The sequence below is a fragment of the Rhipicephalus microplus genome, chromosome 3 (assembly GCF_043290135.1).
Source record: "Rhipicephalus microplus isolate Deutch F79 chromosome 3, USDA_Rmic, whole genome shotgun sequence".
NCBI lineage: Eukaryota > Metazoa > Arthropoda > Arachnida > Ixodida > Ixodidae > Rhipicephalus > Rhipicephalus microplus.
In genome coordinates, this window is record NC_134702.1 from 9286511 (window position 1) to 9304823 (window position 18313).

Consider the following 18313-nt stretch of genomic DNA (forward strand, 5'->3'; position numbering starts at 1 on the left):
GGGTTCAACGTCCTAAAACCACCATATGATTATGAGAGACGCCATAGTGGAGGGCTCAGAAAATTTCAACCACCTGGTGTTCTTTAACGTGAGCCCGAATCTGAGCACACAGGCCTACAGCATTTTCGCCTCAATCAAAAATGCAGCCGCCGCAGCCCAGATTGGATCCTGCGGCCTGCCGGTCAACAGCCGAGTAACTTAGACACTAGACCACCGCGGCGGGGCTGGGCCATTCAAAAGTTACAGGCAGCCGAAATAAGCACTATTTGTCCACAATTTAAACAGCTGGGTGCGTGCCAACGCATCTTTGATTTACTGTTACGCCACTAATACGCGCGATTTTGAAACGAAAACTTGCGCACAGGTGCGCGATGTAGTACGAAAATGCCACTTTTGAGAATTTGATATTTGGGCAAATTTTTGGGTCCCAAGAGCAGTATCTGCCCTTAATCAAGCACCCTCTCTCCTTTATGCAGAGGTCCTGTCTCCGCTCACTTCAGTGGGTGAAGACGGGGCCTCTCTTTTTCAGAAGATTGAAGAGCCACGATAGGGGCCAGTTGGTTGTACATCGTGTAAACTTGTGAGAGCGACAAGAAAAACAAAATCAACAAAGAACCAACAATACGGGACAACACAAGCACGAAAACTGACCCATGTTTATTTTTACAGAATCATGACAAAATATATACACACAAAGAAAGGAAGCAGGAAAAACAGACCAAAAAGAGCAAAAAACGCAACAAAAGGTGGGCTGTACTATGTCTGCCATCCACATATTTAGAGGTCCTTCAAGGTTTGCTAACAGACTATGTTATCGCGAGAAGTTTGTACAAGTCAACATAAAGATTGGCCGTCCAAAAGATTGCACTCAAGCCAACTGAAGCACTGATCGAATAGCAGCGCATGCGATACGATGTTTAGCTTTGCAGCCAGAAAGTCAACGGGAACAAAAGGCTGCCAAGATTGTGCAAGCCTGTGTAGTGGCAGCAAGGGCGAGTGCTGGCGTCAAAATTCCAGAGAGCTTTTAAATGTGCAGACGAGGTAACAATTGCAATACCAACACTTTTCCCGACAGAAAATTAAAAAACTCAGAGTACATGATGAGGACTTGATTGCACGCCCCATGCAGAGCACGCATAGCCAGCAAGTGGCCAGAGGAACGCCGACACAAAGGTTACTCTGATGCTGACGCAACTACCCTACTTCCTCACTCGGCGAACCCACACAATTAAAACGGTTTTCTTTTCTTTTTGCTTGCTGCAGTTAATGTAAGAGGGTGTCAAATTGCAACCATGCTCATACAATACAGAACAGCTGATCAAGGCCATATTCGGGATGTGCTTATTGTGCGTGGAAATTTTAAAGAAAATCTGATTTCTCACAATCAAACAGGGAATGACCTATCACACACGAGTAAATATGGTAAACTTGCACTGGTTTCAAGGCTCGCACTTATATGACTAAACAGCATGCAAATGGTTGTTTCATGCGGAAAAGAGGTGCTATAGACAACAAAAGAAAATTCTTTTCTGTAATTTTTAACTCAAACGTTTGCCTGCTGCTTTAAATACCATCATAAACTATTACATACTTGCCCAAGATTATACCTATAAGGGTCAATTTTTAATGAACTGCGGCCCACAGGATTTATTTTTTATTCGTTTCCCATTTAAATTTCTCAGTCGCATCAATTACAGAAATTTTTTTATTGGTGGGGGAGGCGGGTAACCATGAAGTGGAAAAAGAATTCTGAAAAAATAAGCCTACTTCGACTGAAGAAATTCCGCTTTGCAATAACCGTCTGTGTAGCAGTTCAAGGATGTACAAAAGTAACAGCACAAAGTGGCGTCAAATAGTGCATTTACTCGCGTAAAGAACGCATTTGTATCTCAAAAAATCGCAGCAAAGTTGGGTGTGCGTTAATATGTGAGGCAAACTTTATGAAACCTTTTTCGGGATGAGCGAAAAATGCGGTAATGCAAGAGAAAATTACGTCAGTCGGCCTTTCGCAATTTACATACACATACAGTTTGGAAACAGCTTCTTCGTTCGCACTTAAGTCAACGTTGGTGGTTGAGGGCGCTATCTTCTGCACGCTGTCCCCGCATCGCCCGCACGCGCCATAAGTGCGATTTGCGGCTATCTTCTCTCGCAATCGTTTAACCGCAATAGCGCTATATGCTGTGATCTCAAGGGGAGCCCAGAAACGTGCGCTACGACGCACTTTGCCAACTTCGCGGCAACCTCGCCTGACGCAGCCGTTGACATAGTAGCCAGCAGACAACAAGGCAGCAAGCTATCCCCGAAGCATTAAAACAAACTGCCGATAACAAGATTATCAACAAAATACGGCCACCACTTCGCTTCCACATGAAAAGTTCCTGTATGTGCGGAGAGTAAGCGAAGCGAGAATGGGTGGTTACTTACACTCCTACTGTTCGTGAACCCCGCTGTAGCGCAGATAACAAAGACGGGGGACGTGCCACACACAGATAGAAAGAAAAACAATACTGCACGCAGCAACGGGCGAGGAGGGGGGATGCAAGCCGAGGGAGGTAGGCATAATAAAAAAACTGAAGAGATCCAGCGGGTAAGGAGGTGTCGGTTAGTGGGACTGCAGCGGATTAATGTAGGGGGTGTGTTTATTAGGCAGGGAAAAAAAATTTAAATTTTGACAACTCAAGTTGGGGGTGCATTTATTATGCAAGCACGTTCATTATGCGAGTAAATACGGTAGAAACACTGCGTGAAAAGCCACCTTTAATCCTGTGAGCATCATCTTGCCATGCATGTTTTGAAATCTTGCTCACTCATCAACACCCTGGACTTGACTTGCAAGAAGCTCATCATATGACACGCAGATATCTTATGAATCCAATTCTGATTTGACAGTTGAGCGTACATTCTTCTGAACCACTGCTCAACTGACCTGCAGCAGATACTAGTGTGCATTTCCCCATTGTGCAAGTGAAACCGGAGCGAGTGCAGCGAATAAATCTGTGCAGTTGTAAGTGCGTACGGAAAGCAAAAACACGTGAAAGACCTATGATAAGGTCTCCGACATGGAAGTGGCGAGTCCACAAGATAAGAAACGCAATCACAATGGCATCGTTTGTGTCAGTAAGCCCCTGCACGGAAGCGAGCATAATTGCATCCCAGGAATCAATGAATGAGAAAATAACAAAGTGGTCACTTTGAGAGATTCTAAACCAGACAGCCATAAGTTTCTTGGGTGTGAGAAACAGAGATCGTCCTAAGAATGACACCAAAATAGATGCCACAGGCATGCGTTCATCTGTATGCCAAGTGACAGCTGACGCACTACTGTAGTAAAGCATTACAAAAAATACATTGCCGCAAGGTGGCAGCGAATAACTAGCAAGAGAAGTAACTGAAAAGGTCACGCTTTTCATATATACAAGCTTTTGCTCACCTGTATCAGACTTTGCCACCGTGAAGTAGGCAATCATTTTTTTGTTGAGTCCGATGTCCCAGCGGACCTCTATGTTGTCCTGCGTCTGCGACTCCTTCAGCTTCTTGTCATAGTCTGCTTCCATTTTGACCAAGGGGCCAAAGATGTTTTGGTACTGGTAACCATCCTCATACCTGCAGCCAGAAAATAAGACATAACGTTGCTTGCGATCAAACAGCATTTTTCTCGATTTACTGTACAACAAAACATTTAGAGCAACTTTAGGAGAGTGAGAGAGACCTTGGCCAATGCACTAGTCTATGCAGCCCAACAGAAAGAAAACTAAGACGTGGACAAGCGCTGTGCACGTCTCCTTGCCGTGTCCCTGTTGGTGCCATTGATTGTAGTCCTCCAAAAATGCGCTACAAACTTTTAATAGCATCCCTCGATGTTTCTTCCTCTACTGCTTTCTACTTTCCTACAGCTTTTAGTTTCTACTTTATCCAATTTAGGGATAGCATAAATGCAAGCATAGTTGAACTTTTACAAACGGCAGGCAGCATGATTAGCCTTCAAAGGGGCCCTACAACACTTCTTTAGAATGGCGAGAAAATGCTGCATAGCAGTAGATGAGGCTCCAGAGAACTTAAGCCTTCTTAAAGCATAGCCAAACGTTGAAGCATAGCGCGCAACCTGGAATGCCCCAAATAATCAAAGTTGGCTAAAAATTGCTCACTCGTCTCACAAATGATGCCATAAACCTAAATGAACGCACCATAACCCTAAAGTTGGTATACGACTCAAGCAATCCATTTGTGACGACCTTATGACACCTGTACCTCAAGCATTCCACAAATGATCAGGCAATTTTAGAACGAACGACCTTGATTATCTTTCTCTTCATCGTGGCACAAGTGCTATTTCTCGAAAAATTTGTCTTTGTCCATACAATCGAAAGCATTGCTTAAAATTCAGGAGTCTCCTGGGCAGGTCAGGAGCTTTGCATGGTAATGCACTAAGATGAAAATCTTCACCTCTCGAAAGTTTTGAAAGCACTTGCCTGGGAAAAAAGAACATCGCCTTTTTATTATTCATGCTCACCTCAGCAGTACTTGCTGGGGTTCCTCATCAACACCAGGCTTCTCCAGATCCTGAAAGCTAGCATCCACATTGTCCTTCCAGAGCTCTTCGAGCCTCGAGATCTGCTGGGCAGTCACCTGGCGGGCACGCAGCTGGTCTCTCTCAAGAGGTGCACGCACCAGCCAAGGCAAGAAGCAGCGGTCATGGATGAGTGGCTTCCACTGGTCTGGGTCCCAGTTCATGTCCTTGAGGGAGGACTGGGCGGCGCATGGGTGTCGACAAAGCAGCACGACCACAGAGTCCGCCTTAGCCGGGATGAAGCCGAGGACGAAGACGTTGCGGCAGGCGCACGAGTAGCACTCGAGCACTGTCTCCCCGAGTGGGCCGTCTCTGTGGAGGGTCACCTCCTTATGCTTGGCTCGCACCAGGTGGTTCACCATGTGGCTGCCTGAAGTGTTGCCTCGGCCATTGCAGAACCAGCGCTTGCACACATTGCACTGAACAACGCACCCGGGATCGTGAATGCCGCAGTACCTGAATTGGCACACACCAGGCTGTCAGACACAAGGTGCGCAAAGCTTGTTGGCTACACTAATTACGAGATCATTTTCCCTTAAGCTACACTATTGCTACCGGGATTTACATGACTTTATCTAAATGACTTAACAACGTGCGACTTTCATCAAGGCATGAACCTTTTTAATGGACTCATCGAATGTATGACTCTCGGTCTCACCTAATCAATAGGCTCATTTTGACTCCATTTCGTGGCTTCCAAATACAATCTTGCGCAACCACCTCCCAGTCCCTTACATTCCACCAAGGCTAACATTAACTTAGCAGGTGGCTTATATGACACTACCAAAACTAAAGAGCTACAGTTTTGTTTTAAAAAAGCATCATAAAGAGTTGCCGGACTGAGTTTGCATAGAATATGCAAATAGAGTAGGACAGCATTGTGCAGCCGATGGTCTTTTAACTTGAGGCTGTTGGTTTGGCCAAAAATAAGTGCGAACAAGGACTTCTAGAACAGACGATGACAGTTTGCCAATGTGACCTATCGAAAAGCTCCCAGGCATTCAAGCAAAACTTACTTGCAGGCATGCTCAGGCAGATCCTTGGCATAGTACTGGTCTTCTTCATCCTCCTCAAATGTGAGCTCTCCCAGGGCCTGTCCAGCTGCAGCCACCTCCAAGCCATTGCTGCGCACTTCCCCAGGAAGCTGCACAAACAATGATAATTGCAATTGTTTTCCAGGCTATGCATATAACATTTTATCCATGGCACTCAGTACCTCAAGCTTGCTTCTTGCATAACAAAATATAGCTTAATGATGAACAGTGATAACAATGCATTTAATATATTTACAAGACTTTGTATACATAACTTGCTAGTGATGGTAGTTCCTACCTTCAGTCCACCATGACCCACACAATGAAGCACATACATATCAGTGACAGCGCCATTTTTACGTTCATGTGTCACATTTTTTTTTAATAATAACAGGTGGTGTTATTTTTCACTTTGCGCTTATAACAGCGGAGAATCGTTCAGGACATTATGCAGCCTGCAGCGATGCAGCGTTGAGTGGGGAACTGGATGGGAAAAGTAACTGGCCTGCTATGAAGCGATTATCCCGTACACACAAACACTGTTCAGAGATTCGTCGCAGCGTCCTCCCTCTCTATCATGTTAATGTATGGGGCTGGTTTAAAGCCCCCCCACCCTCGTGTGCACACCTATGACCAAATACCAATTTGCATTTCTTTACGGCGTTGCCACTGCTAAGGAAAAAATAAATACACTGCCCCAGCAAATAATGCCTAGAGCGCCCACCCCGAAGACATTACATTCTTTTTACCAATGTTCAAAGATTATTGGAATTCTCGAGCGACCATTCGATGGCACGTACTGGCGACACCAAAGGGCATTTCAAAACTACTGCGGAGTCCGGGATACGCAGTTAACGTAGCGACTGACAGAGAGACGAAACGGACATAATCGGCTGTTCCGTGAAAAATGTGTACTGCAATCTGCTACTTAGCCAACACTAAGTTTTTTTTTTCTTTTTAGAGGCAGTACAGTGTACCATGGTCGCAGGGAGCCTACCGTCTACTTGCTAGTAGAGTGCAGTGCTTCACCTACTTGGCACACACCGTGCCGAGCTGCTTGAGCCCACTCTGCTTCGGACCGTGCACAGATGCGGCGAGAAGCCTGTTGCGTTAACGTGATGATGCGAGCTTTATGCAAGGGATGCTCTAGCAGTCCTCGCAGCAGACGAAGGTACGTTAGGGCTACATGCCGCTTCCTGAAGGCGTGCTGCGCTTGCTGTCTCGGTCCCGACTATCCACAATGCTCAACTCTGCAATAGCGATCTGCTTTCATTTCTGCAAAGCAGTGCACTCTGAACACTGTCTTGCACAACTATTGAGGCCGCAGAGATCGGTGCCTCAGCCCTCTTTAAGGTAGTCGCCGGCTATTAAAGCGTGCAATAGGCTTGCAGCGGCGCTATGCCACACGTACATTTTTTGTCGGCGATAAGTTATACTGGCGCGCTTTTCGGTAATCCCCACATCGCTTTTGTTCTTTGCCAATGATTACCAGAACAGGCACTCGCACGGAAGTCAGAAGAATTGATCGGCTGATTCCTTTCTTTTGCAGCAGCGCAAGTACAAGGTGGCAACCATCACGTAATATCCGCTCACGATGCGAGCTGTCAACCTCACTTTCGGTTCCAAAACTACCTTGTGGCTCAGCAACTGCGAAATTTGGACAAAAATACCCTTCTGGAACAGTATGGCGCAGTAATTTCCAGTTGGCGCGATTGCCGCAGGTTTCCCACCACTGCAAGTTATGTATATAGAAAACTAGCATCAAATGAAAACATACAAAGACTAAAAATTGTGGACCGTTAAACCAGAGCTGTGTGCATTGAATAAAAAAATATTTCGTGCTCAGTACTATGATGGCAGTCTATATAAAGTAGTAATTCCTATATTTCTACCACATCGGACAGCAGGCCCATTCTGGTGAATTCTGTATATCAACTCTATGTCTTGTGACAATGTTAAGTGCTTCTAGGTCAAATATTTAAAGCACACGAAAAAAAAATTAGGATACAATTCGTGCATTGTACTGGCACAGCTGTTTTAGATTGTGTGGTGTTCAGTTCTAAAGACAATATTAACAAGCCAGGTTGGGCTAAAGAGCCAGTATAACATTAAAAAGAGCAAAGAAGTCCGAAATGATATAACCGAAATTGTAAGCGACGAAGATCAAGACTAAAGTTGCAGTTGTTAAAAAGACCTGAAACACTTTTTCAAGTAACCATGGAATGAATTCACAGGAAGAGCTTATTGCTGCACGAAATCAATGGCGCTAAAATTATGAGAATCCGTCCAGTGCAAGTGGAGTTACAAAAATTTGTTGCATGCTGCAATTACATTCTCTCTTCTCTCGCCCTAATGAAAGCGCTGGAATCTAAGCAGGAAGGAATGGCAGGGGGCAAAGAAAATACATGATGCGCGCCTCGAGGCCTTCTAGTGCGTGACCTAGCTACGCCAATCCGTCTCCTTCCGAAGCCAACGCGAGCGCCTTTGCCCTCGCTCGAGCAACCAGGCCTTGGTCCCAGTGTCTACGTGGACCACCTTTACCTCGGAGACGTGCTCGTGGCACCCTGTGTAGTACTTTGTGCCCGTGGTGTGGATAAGCCTATTTGCTTTCCCGTCGCACCCTTTTGCAACGGGCTGGCTGTACTGCGTTTGGTGTTGCCACAATAAAGTGTTGCGACTTTGAGCCGTATCGTTTTCTCGCCACGGCGACGGTTAACGCGTGCCCTCCGGCTCGCTAAGACCGGACCCACGCTGGTGGCCGTACTCCTTCAGGATACGTGTACACCACAGCTGACAGATGGGCTTTCTACGAGTGATTTTTGAGCGTCTTCCGTCCTTTGTCAAGAGAAGATAAAGCAATTTTCGGCTGACTTTGATCATTTATTATGAATTCCAGGCCGCGTGCTGCGCTATATTACTTGGCTCGAATGTTTTCGGGAGCCTCTACTACAAATCGGCAGCATTTTCTGACTATGCTTAAAAAGTGTTGCAGGGCCCCTCTAAACTATGGCTTTAAAACAAAATCAAGCCACAAAAATATTGAACAGATTTTCCCTGCTGCGTCAATATCAACATGTGCACACCAAGGCTTTATCAACCATTCAGTGGAGAATAATTTTTCCGCTAGACTTTCCCGACAGCTTGCAATTTGTTGTCAAGAGTTTTAAACCTGTTTTTTCACATTCCAACAAAGTAAGTGTTTCAACTTATGAAACATGACCTGTAAGTTGAAACCTTATAAGCAAAGAATAGTGAATGCCCATCTTAGTCCAACTGGATATCACCAAGGAATCCCAGTAAGCCTTAAAAGGGCACTGACAAAAAATTTTGCGGCCGAGATAGCCTGTGGGCTCGATTTTCAAAACATTCGTAAATCATCTGCAAAGTATCAACAGTGAATATACCTGGGAAAGTATTTTAAAAGAATTTTTAAGTTTGCGTGAGCCCTCGACTTCATCGCGCCATTGACACCATCGAAGGGGACCCCAACGTCACCGCGCTGCAGTCAACAAATAATGACGCCATAGCCACCATTTTTTTGCCGCATTTGTTCCCGCAGTCTATACTTTTTGGCGGCTGGCTGCAAATGCGTGGCCGTGGCGCACGCTTAGAAAGATTTGTGTTTGGCGACACTGCAGTACCATTTTATATTCAAAAGTAATTGATGATATATGATGTTTTTTTGACGCAAGGGCCATTTGATGGCCAAAGAGCGCCAGTTCATGGGACAAAGAATGTGGACAATGATTGTGATTAGCGGCTGTATAAGGGCCATAAAATTCCTCGCAATAAGGCGGGTAAAAAACATACAAGTAATAAAATCATGACCATGCCGTAAAAGGTGTGTGTGGTGTGAATAGGTGACAAAAGTTGGTGATAATGAAAAACGATGGTGGACATGTATGGCATTAGCACAAGTACCTCACTCGTTCATATTCTTGCGTCCAAGGGCCGTGAGGCAAGTGCTTTCCTGTGTAGCCACCGCAGCAAAAACCTCTCGGGAGAGGTCGTGCTACGGAATGCCCGGGTATATGATATAAAAATAAGAATTTCTTTTAAAAATGCTAACAATGATTTATGACTAAAAAGCGGTTCCCTACCAACGAACATTGCAGGGTGTAAAGGTATATGTTGTCGGTAGGGTAATAAAAAATGCTGTTTTCTTAGAGTTTCTTAGTGTTTGCACTGGATTAACATGTGAAGGACTGTTAATGCCTCACCACATCTGTCACACAATGGTGGATCGCCACCAGACAAAAGATATGTGTGTGTCGTGTATGTGTGTCCTATCCTGAGTCTCGTATTACCTCTGTATGACGCGATTTTGATACTGGCAGCCAATGACCAAGGTGTGGCTTAATAATGTGTAGTTTGTTTTGTGTCTGCGTATCCCACTTGCTCTGCCAGTAGTCCCTGAGGTTTCGTTTGAGAGACGGTTTAAGATCAAGGGCCGGGATTAATATAGGTGTAGGGGCAGTGCTTTCGTGGACGGATGCAGCGAGCTGATCCGCCCTCACATTGCCTTCGATCTCACGGTGCCCTGGCACCCAGCACACCACAACATGTTGTTTGAGTGTGTAGAGTGTGCACAAAATGGAGTAAAGTGAGACAAGGACCGGGTTTTTTTGTTTTTTAAGACTGTGCAGAGCCGTTACCACACTGAGGGAGTCTGTGTAAATTACTGCTTTTTGTATTTGTAATTGTTTGATGTGTTTAGCTGCCACAAGTATCGCGTAAGCTTCTGCTGTGAAGATACTTGTGCCTGGATGTAGAGGGCCAGCATTCGAAAAGGATGGGCCGACAGCAGCGTAGGACACAGAGGATTTAGTCTTGGAGGCATCTGTGAAGAACTCAGGACGTGTGTATTTGTGTTGAAGTTCCAGAAAGTATGTTCGGATATGGGCAATAGGTGCATGTTTTGTAACTTCTAGGAAAGACACATCGCAGTCTATAGTCTGCCACTGCCATGGTGGCGGGTATGCTACAGGAGCCATTAAACTGTGTTCAAGTGACACTCCAGTTTCTTCAGCTAGACCCTTCAGGCGAACTGAGAAGGGCTGCCTCATCAAAGGCCTGTTTTGAAACGGAATGGAGCTCGACAGATCATAAAGAGTAGAGTACTAGAGGTGCTTCTTGTCTGCTTTCACCTTAAGAAAATATACAAAGGACATGCAAGTTCTCTGTAGATTAAGCGACCATTCATTTGACTCAACGTAAAGGCTTTCTACAGGGCTGGTGTGAAAAGCACCCGTAGAAAGGCGGATGCCCAAATGGTGCACGGAGTCCAGCATCTTTAAAGCACTTTGAGTTGCAGACTGATAAACAACGGCCCCATAATCTAAGCGGGTGCGAATGAGGCTTTGATACAGATTCATGAGGCATTGCCTATCACTACCCCAAGTAGTACGTGACAACACTTTTATAACATTCATGGCTTTTAAACATTTTGTTTTTAAATACTTGATGTGCGGTACGAAGGTCAACTTGTTGTCCAAGATTAAGCCTAAGAATTTATGCTCGGCTTTGACAGACAGACGTTGCCCGTTCAGTCGAATGTCAGGTTTCGAGTGCATGCCTTTCTTTCGAGAGAACAAGACACACGTGCTTTTTTGTGGGTTAAGTCGAAATCCGTTTTCATCTGCCCATTTGGAGACCTTGTTTAAACCCAGCTGAACCTGCCGCTCACACATTGCCAAGTTGCATGACTTGAAGCCAAACTGAACGTCGTCGACATATGTACAATAGAACATATTGCGGGAGATGGACAAGTGCAAGGAATTCATTTTGATAATAAAAAGTGTGCAACTAAGTACACCACCTTGTGGCACGCCTGTTTCCTGGACAAATGTTTGGGAGAGAACACTGCCCACACGGACACGGAATGTCCGGTTTGACAGGTAACTTTCGATTACGTGAAACATTCTTCCGCGCACACCAAGGTGGGACAGGTCTCTTAGAATTCCAAAACGCCATGTTGTATCATAAGCCTTTTCGATATCGAGGAACACAGAGAGAAAATATTGTTTATGGACGAAGGCGTCTCTGATCTGTGCCTCGATACGAACAAGGTGGTCTGTGGTGGATCTATTTTCTCGAAACCCGCACTGAAATGGGTCGAGCAAATTGTTTGTTTCAAGGATATGTACAAGTCGGCAGTTTATCATTTTTTCGAAGACTTTGCACAAGCAGCTTGTAAGTGCGATAGGCCTATAACTTGAAGCTAAAGAAGGGTCCTTGCCCTCTTTCAAAATGGGAATAATAATAGCCTCTTTCCAGGAGGTAGGGATAGTGCCAGAAAACCAGATAGCATTGTACAAACAAAGTAAGGTTTTTCGTGTTTCGGCTGGTAGGTTTTTTAACATTTCATACACCACACGGTCAGAACCTGGGGCAGAGGTACTGCAGGAGTTTAGAGATGTTCGGAGCTCAGCTAGACTGAAAGCTTGGTTATATGCCTCGTATCTAGTGGATTTGTGTTCGAGTTTCTGCTTTTCTATTCTTGTTCTGTATTTTTGGAAAGTGTCAGTATAGTGGGACGAGCTGGATACCTGTTCAAAGTGTGCACCGAGAAAGTTTGCCTGATCTTCCGAAGTATCACCTTGAGTGTTTACGAGTGGAAGTGTGTGTACTTCTTTTCCTGCTATCCTACCGACCATGTTACAGACTTTAGCCTCCTGTGTGTATGTATTGATCCCCGACAAAAACTTCTGCCAGCTTTCTCTTCTGGCCTGCCGACGCGTTCTCCTGCCTTGAGACTTTATTTTCTTGAAGGTGTCAAGATTTTCGGCTGTTGGTGAGTTCCGAAGCAACCTCCATGCCCTGTTCTGTTCCTTTCGCGCATTACGACACTCTGTGTTCCACCATGGGACGTGTCGTTTGCCGGGCATTCCAGATGTTTGTGGTATGCACCTGGCTGCTGCATCAGTTAGAAAAGCTGTGAAGTACTGCACAGCTTCATCTTTGTTTAACCTACATATGTCTGTCCAACTCAAATGTGTAGTGTTGTGGAACTGTTCCCAGTCTGCTTTGTTTATCAGCCATTCGGGAACATGTAGAGGACATTCATATGTTGTTTGTGAACTCAACACTACAGGAAAATGGTCACTTCCATATAGATTATTTATGATTTTCCATTTCAGTAGGGGTAGGAGTGAAGGTGATACGATGCTGAGGTCTATAGACGAGTAAGTTTTGTTGGCAACGTTATAGTATGTTGGCTCTTTCCTATTCAACAAACAGGCACCGGAAGAGAAGAAAAATTGTTCAATGAGACGACCTCGTGCATCAGAGCGAGAATCGCCCCACAGTCCACTATGTGCATTTAGGTCCCCAAGAAGCAAATAAGGTTCAGGCAGTTCGTCTATTAAAGACTGGAATTCACGTCTTTCAAGACGTTGGTGGGGAGGTACATACAAAGAGCAGATGGTGACGAGTTTGTTTAAAAGTACCGCTCGAACAGCCACCGCCTCAAGGGATGCCTGGAGTGGTAAATGTGTACACGCTACTCCTTGGTTAATAATAATGGCTACGCCACCGGATGACGCCACAGCATCATCTCGGTCCTTTCGGTATATGACGTAAGCACGTAAAAAATTTGTATTGGAGGATTTTAGGTGTGTTTCCTGTACACACAGCACTTGAGGTGAGTTTGTATAAAATCTCTTGGACGTCGTCGAGGTTTTTAAGCAGGCCTCCGACGTTCCAATGTATAATATGTGTTTCCATATTGGAAGTAAAGTAGTGCTGTGTGTACGTTAAGGGAGTGACTTGTTTAAGCTGAAAGGTCGAGCTCAAGTAACAGGGCTATTATCAGGCCCTGTTATGAGCTTTTTAGTTCTCTTGGCACGCTCCAGAGAGCCGCGCCGCTCTTTTGGCACCAGGGGTGCCGCCGTATCCATTGCCTCCTCGGAGGCACTGGATGCCCGCTCATGCGAGCTGGTTTTTCGAAGCTTGGGCCTCGCCTGGCGAAGTGAGGCCTTGAGACCCAAGGACCCTGGAGTCTCTGGTCTCTGTTCAATAGTAGGCGGAGTAGACTCAACTACTGCCGCCTTGGGGGCAGGCGCCACAGCCAATGGCTCGCTCTGCGCAGGCCGAAGGAGTGGCGAGGGCTGGTGCGACACTGCCCCCTGGCGTGCTGCATCAGCATATGTGGGGCCATAAAATGGCGAGACTCTTTTTCTTGCTTCTTTAAATGTAATGTTTTCTTTTATCTTTAAAGTGATGATCTCTTTTTCTTTTTTCCAGAAAGAACAGGAACGTGAGTACGCGGCATGATTACCGCCACAGTTCACACAGTGTGCAGGTGCTTCGCAGTTGTCGGACGCATGGCCCACGACTCCACACAGAGCACAAGTTTTCCGGCTACGACAGCTTTGCGAGCCGTGGCCATATCTCTGACATTGGAAGCAACGGCGGGGGTTGGGAATATATGGCCTCACGGATGTCTTTGTATACCCAGTCTGAATTGTTTCCGGCAAATCGCTCGAAGCAAAGGTCAGTACTAAGTGTTTGGTTGGTATTTCCTTTTGATCTCTTCTTATCTTAATACGCTGTACGTTTGTCACGTTCTGGCTCTTCCATCCTTCCAGAAGTTCAGCTTCGGTCAGGTCAAGCAAATCTGCGTCCGATACAACCCCGCGAGATGAGTTCATGGACCTGTGTGGCGTAATACTGATGGGTGTGTCTCCAAACGTTGTGAGGGTGTTCAGTTTATCGAATTGGTCTTTGTCACGTATTTCAAGGAGTAGATCTCCGCTGGCCATTTTGGTAACCTTGAACCCGGCACCGAGAGTTTCGGTTAAGCACCTAGCCACTACGAAGGGTGATACAGTTCTGGCTTGCTTGCTAGTTTTTTCGCAGTGTATAACGTGGAAATGAGGAAAGATTTGTCTTGGCCGGATGAAAAAATTGATATCTTCGGTGCGTACCCGCTAGGAGGCACGATCACTAAGTAAAGGGAATGCTTTGTGCATGCTAATTGTATGTTGTTCAGCAGCGTTGGCGGCCACCCACCACGGAGCCCAACGAGGGAACGCTGCAAGTTTGCGGATGCTGAAAGCTTGCAGACGTCAGCCATACAACTATGCTATAACCCAATGCGCCTAGGCCAAGGTAGGCTATTTGCACAGGGTTAACCCTTGCCGCCGAGAAAATTGGAAGTAAGCAGAAGAGAGAAGTAGACAGGAAAGCTAAAAAAGTAAGAAAGACGAAGATGTAGGGAGAGAGATATAGGAAAAGGCGACTGCCAATTTCCCCTGGGTGGGTCAGCCCAGGGGTGCCGTCTACGTGAAGCCGGGGCCAAAGGGGCGTGTTGCCTCTGCCGGGGGGCCTTAATGGTCCAATCACCCAGCGTCGGCTCAACCCCCAGGATACCCTTTTCTCCAGACACGGCAAAGCCACACACGGCAAAGCCACACACGGCTAGGGGTGGGAGGGAGTAGAAACTTCCCTGTTAGGTCGGGTCCGTGGTGTCGCTACACACCAAACGCCTACTTGTGCAGGCGCCCCTGCGGGGATTCGAAAGTAATTCATGATGCGGACCGTGCGGAAGTGTGTTATGGTTCTGTGTGGTAATGTGACAATAATAGGGGCCTGTAGTTAATTGTCTGTCGCGTGCTGCAGCAAATGATGTGTCGTATCATGACTAACAGGCCCCCAGCAACACATTACAGCAGAAAAACGCGAGGCCAAAGTTTGTGACGGTACCCCTTTAATGAAGGACTACATTCTACCTACACTATGACAGCATTCAAAAGGATGCATGTCTCATTGAAGAACTCAACTCAAGCTGCTACCATGCATAGCAGCATGAAAACTTCATTTGTAAGACACACCATGAGCCCTGCTGACACACGTACTAGCTTGAGTGAGAAAATATTCCATAGGTTAGAAGCGCTAGTAATATTGTAAATGCCCAATATGATGCTTTACTAAATTTCCCCAAAAGTGTAAAAATAACTAATAATATGAAGTACTGCCTGGCAAGCCACACTGACACTTAGCATCATCTGCGCTGTGGAGATCCTGGTGTCACTTTTTTTAGGTCAGCAGACCAACTCTGGCGGTTCTCATCAAAAGGCCAAAACTTGTTTTATTTTTGCAAAATGAGGTGCAGTCAGTGGATGAGTACATTACAACCCGGACAACCTTTTCATCCAAACTTAATTGATGGGCACTACCAAGTTGGAAAGAAAATATTTATACTACGGAGTTTTAGAATACCGTTTGCAAGCGCTGCGGGCGCCATAAGAGATTTAGAATAGCGCTTGCCCTGCTGCGAACCGCAACGCACGATCGCAGCGACACCATAGCCTCGAAACCAGCGCTTGCGGGCCACATGCGGGCTGCCATCACCGCCCGTAGCCTCGAAACCAGCGCTTGCGGGCCACATGCGAGCCAACATCACCGCACGCGATTTCGGATTTTCTGCATGCGGTCCGCGAACGCGAACGCCGACTAGCGTTACGACGCATGTGCGTTTGCAGCGACCGCACTGCAAGGGCTCGCGGTGCGCTATTCTAAATCTCCCTACTATATCAAGAGCCTATTATCAGCATGAAGATCTGCAAAGGCCTCTGGGCACACCTTCTCAAACTACAACTTTGCTGAAATGGTCAAGCATCATGTTTCTATTTTACGAGGCAGAGTTGCCACAACTGGAAGTTCTGAAGGAATTAAAGAAAGTGCTTCCAGCCATACCCTTAGCATAACACAGTTTCTAGTCACATGGGAGGGCACCCACCAGGTGGAAATTAGGTCACTGTCTTTCACAACCACAGTAGTGGCATCACTCTCGATTCAAAAGCAAAGATGAGTCTCCCAATCCCACATCATACTTTGAAGAATCCAGACAAGGGAAGCAACACTTGCATGTTGGCAGCCATCAGTCATACAAAGTGATGGTCGCATTGCACCACCTCTCGAAGTTTCCTCAGAAAAGCAGGATAAAAAAAATTTAGTTCCCCAAGAAGTGTCATGTCGAAAAAAAAAAAACTCATTAAAGAAGAAGCTATCTATGCTTGGCTTATCAACATGGACAACTCCCTCGTTCCAAGGTTTCAAGCAACATATTTAAGCGATTCCCACAACAATGAGCTGGTATTCTGACCACACATTTTCAAAATCTGTAATTCAGCCAAACCGCAAAGATAGCCTAGAAAAAACATATTTCCCGAAAAAAGTTACCTGCACAGGTGACAGAAATGGTGTGATTCGTGATAAGCATGCTGAACAGTAGGGGAGAAGTGCAAATTTAAGAGCTCAATTTGTTTCTTAGACAAAATTAATGAGAACTAACAGACAATGATGCCAAGACATCAGTTATCTTTCGGGCACGCGAAGGATGGCAAGTCAGTAGACGGCGCCCGACGAAAAGAGAAGTTAATGAAAAGAGGCTGCCCAGACACGAACAAAGCCGTTCTCCTCGGAACGCCTCTTTGTCGTCGAACTCCGTGAGCCTTTGTCCAGCGCACCTCGTGCTGGGGAGCCACCCACCTGGTGGTAGCGCTGTCACGGTGAGCCAGACTGAGAAATAAGTGGTCGCTGTTGCGACATGGCTCCCAACAAGATAGTGTGGCGCCATCCTGTAACAATACGTGTGGATATACGGCACAATCGTGTCTACTAACGCCAGACAGCCGACCGGCCATCTAGACAGGCTTGTTGTCGCACGAAAGTATCATTTAAGCTGTACGTCGTTGAAATGACGGAGTTCTTAGCCGATGCTCGGAGGATTGCAAAGTGTGGGAACGCAGAGGTGGAGACCCGCCTCCGAGGAAAGGGAGTTATTTGCTCCATTGGTGGAGCATCGAGTAAGGGTTCGTCCCACGAAGCTGTCTCAGATGAGACGGGAGGTATTTAATTAAGAGAAATGGAGAGAAGGGGAGCTTGGTGCTCGAGAACGAGATCGGGAAGCGAGGACAGAGGTCGTGCTTAGCGGAGACTCTGATCCAAGGTTGATACCACATTGAGGGGGACAGAGGTCGTGCTTAGCGCAGACTCTGATCCAAGGTTGATACTACATAGAAAAGTTGGTGTCGATGTGTGAAGTATACGAAGGGCTCGGCCAGTAATGCCGGCGTTGATATTAATACATGCCATTGCTTACTGTGCGGTTGGTTTAGTGGCCACCCCGGCCTTTGTTTGTAAATAATTGTCAGTGTGTAAATAAACCGAAGTTTGCAGAAAATGAGCAAGCTGTCCAGTCCTTAAACGTGTCATCGTGATCATCTGAACCATCGGGATTACATCCATCATCCCAATCTTAACTGCATCATTGTTCGTTATCATTCAAAAAAAATTATGCCATCATTGTATGCCAGATCCTTGGCATCACTGGCTATTAGTTCTCATCAACAGTAAAAGAGATAATCACTGAGCCCTTTTCGCCAGGCAGCGTAGGAGAGTGCACGGCCATAGATGTAGTCTGTCAGCGATCCAGCATAGGACAGCCTGATGTTTGGCGGCATTGCATCTGCTTCCGCCATTTTCTAATAAAAATATCAGTGTAACATGTGCTGCCGAAAAAAACTAGTCCGACGATGGCGTTCACACGTGACACCACAAGTATAGCCACTGTCTCGCTGGTGCCCCTTGCAGATAACATCACGTGAATATTTTCTATAGACCTATTCCACCGGACATATGTCATGAAAATGCAGTGGCAGCGGCGTCAGGCTATCGTTCTGATGTGGTAGGCAAAAGCTGCCAT

General features: G+C 46.1%; 1 protein-coding gene across 1 annotated transcript in view; it reads right to left on the reverse strand.

The window, feature by feature from the left end:
* The window catches only part of Upf1 (Upf1 RNA helicase), a 43192-nt gene that overhangs the window by 21476 nt on the left and 3403 nt on the right, over window positions 1-18313 (reverse strand). The window contains exons 2-4 of the mRNA XM_037433532.2: window positions 5587-5714; window positions 4514-5026; window positions 3434-3606 (exon numbers count right to left, since the gene is read on the reverse strand). Of these exons, the coding sequence (XP_037289429.1) occupies window positions 3434-3606; window positions 4514-5026; window positions 5587-5714 (814 nt within the window). The remainder of the gene's footprint in view (window positions 1-3433; window positions 3607-4513; window positions 5027-5586; window positions 5715-18313) is intronic.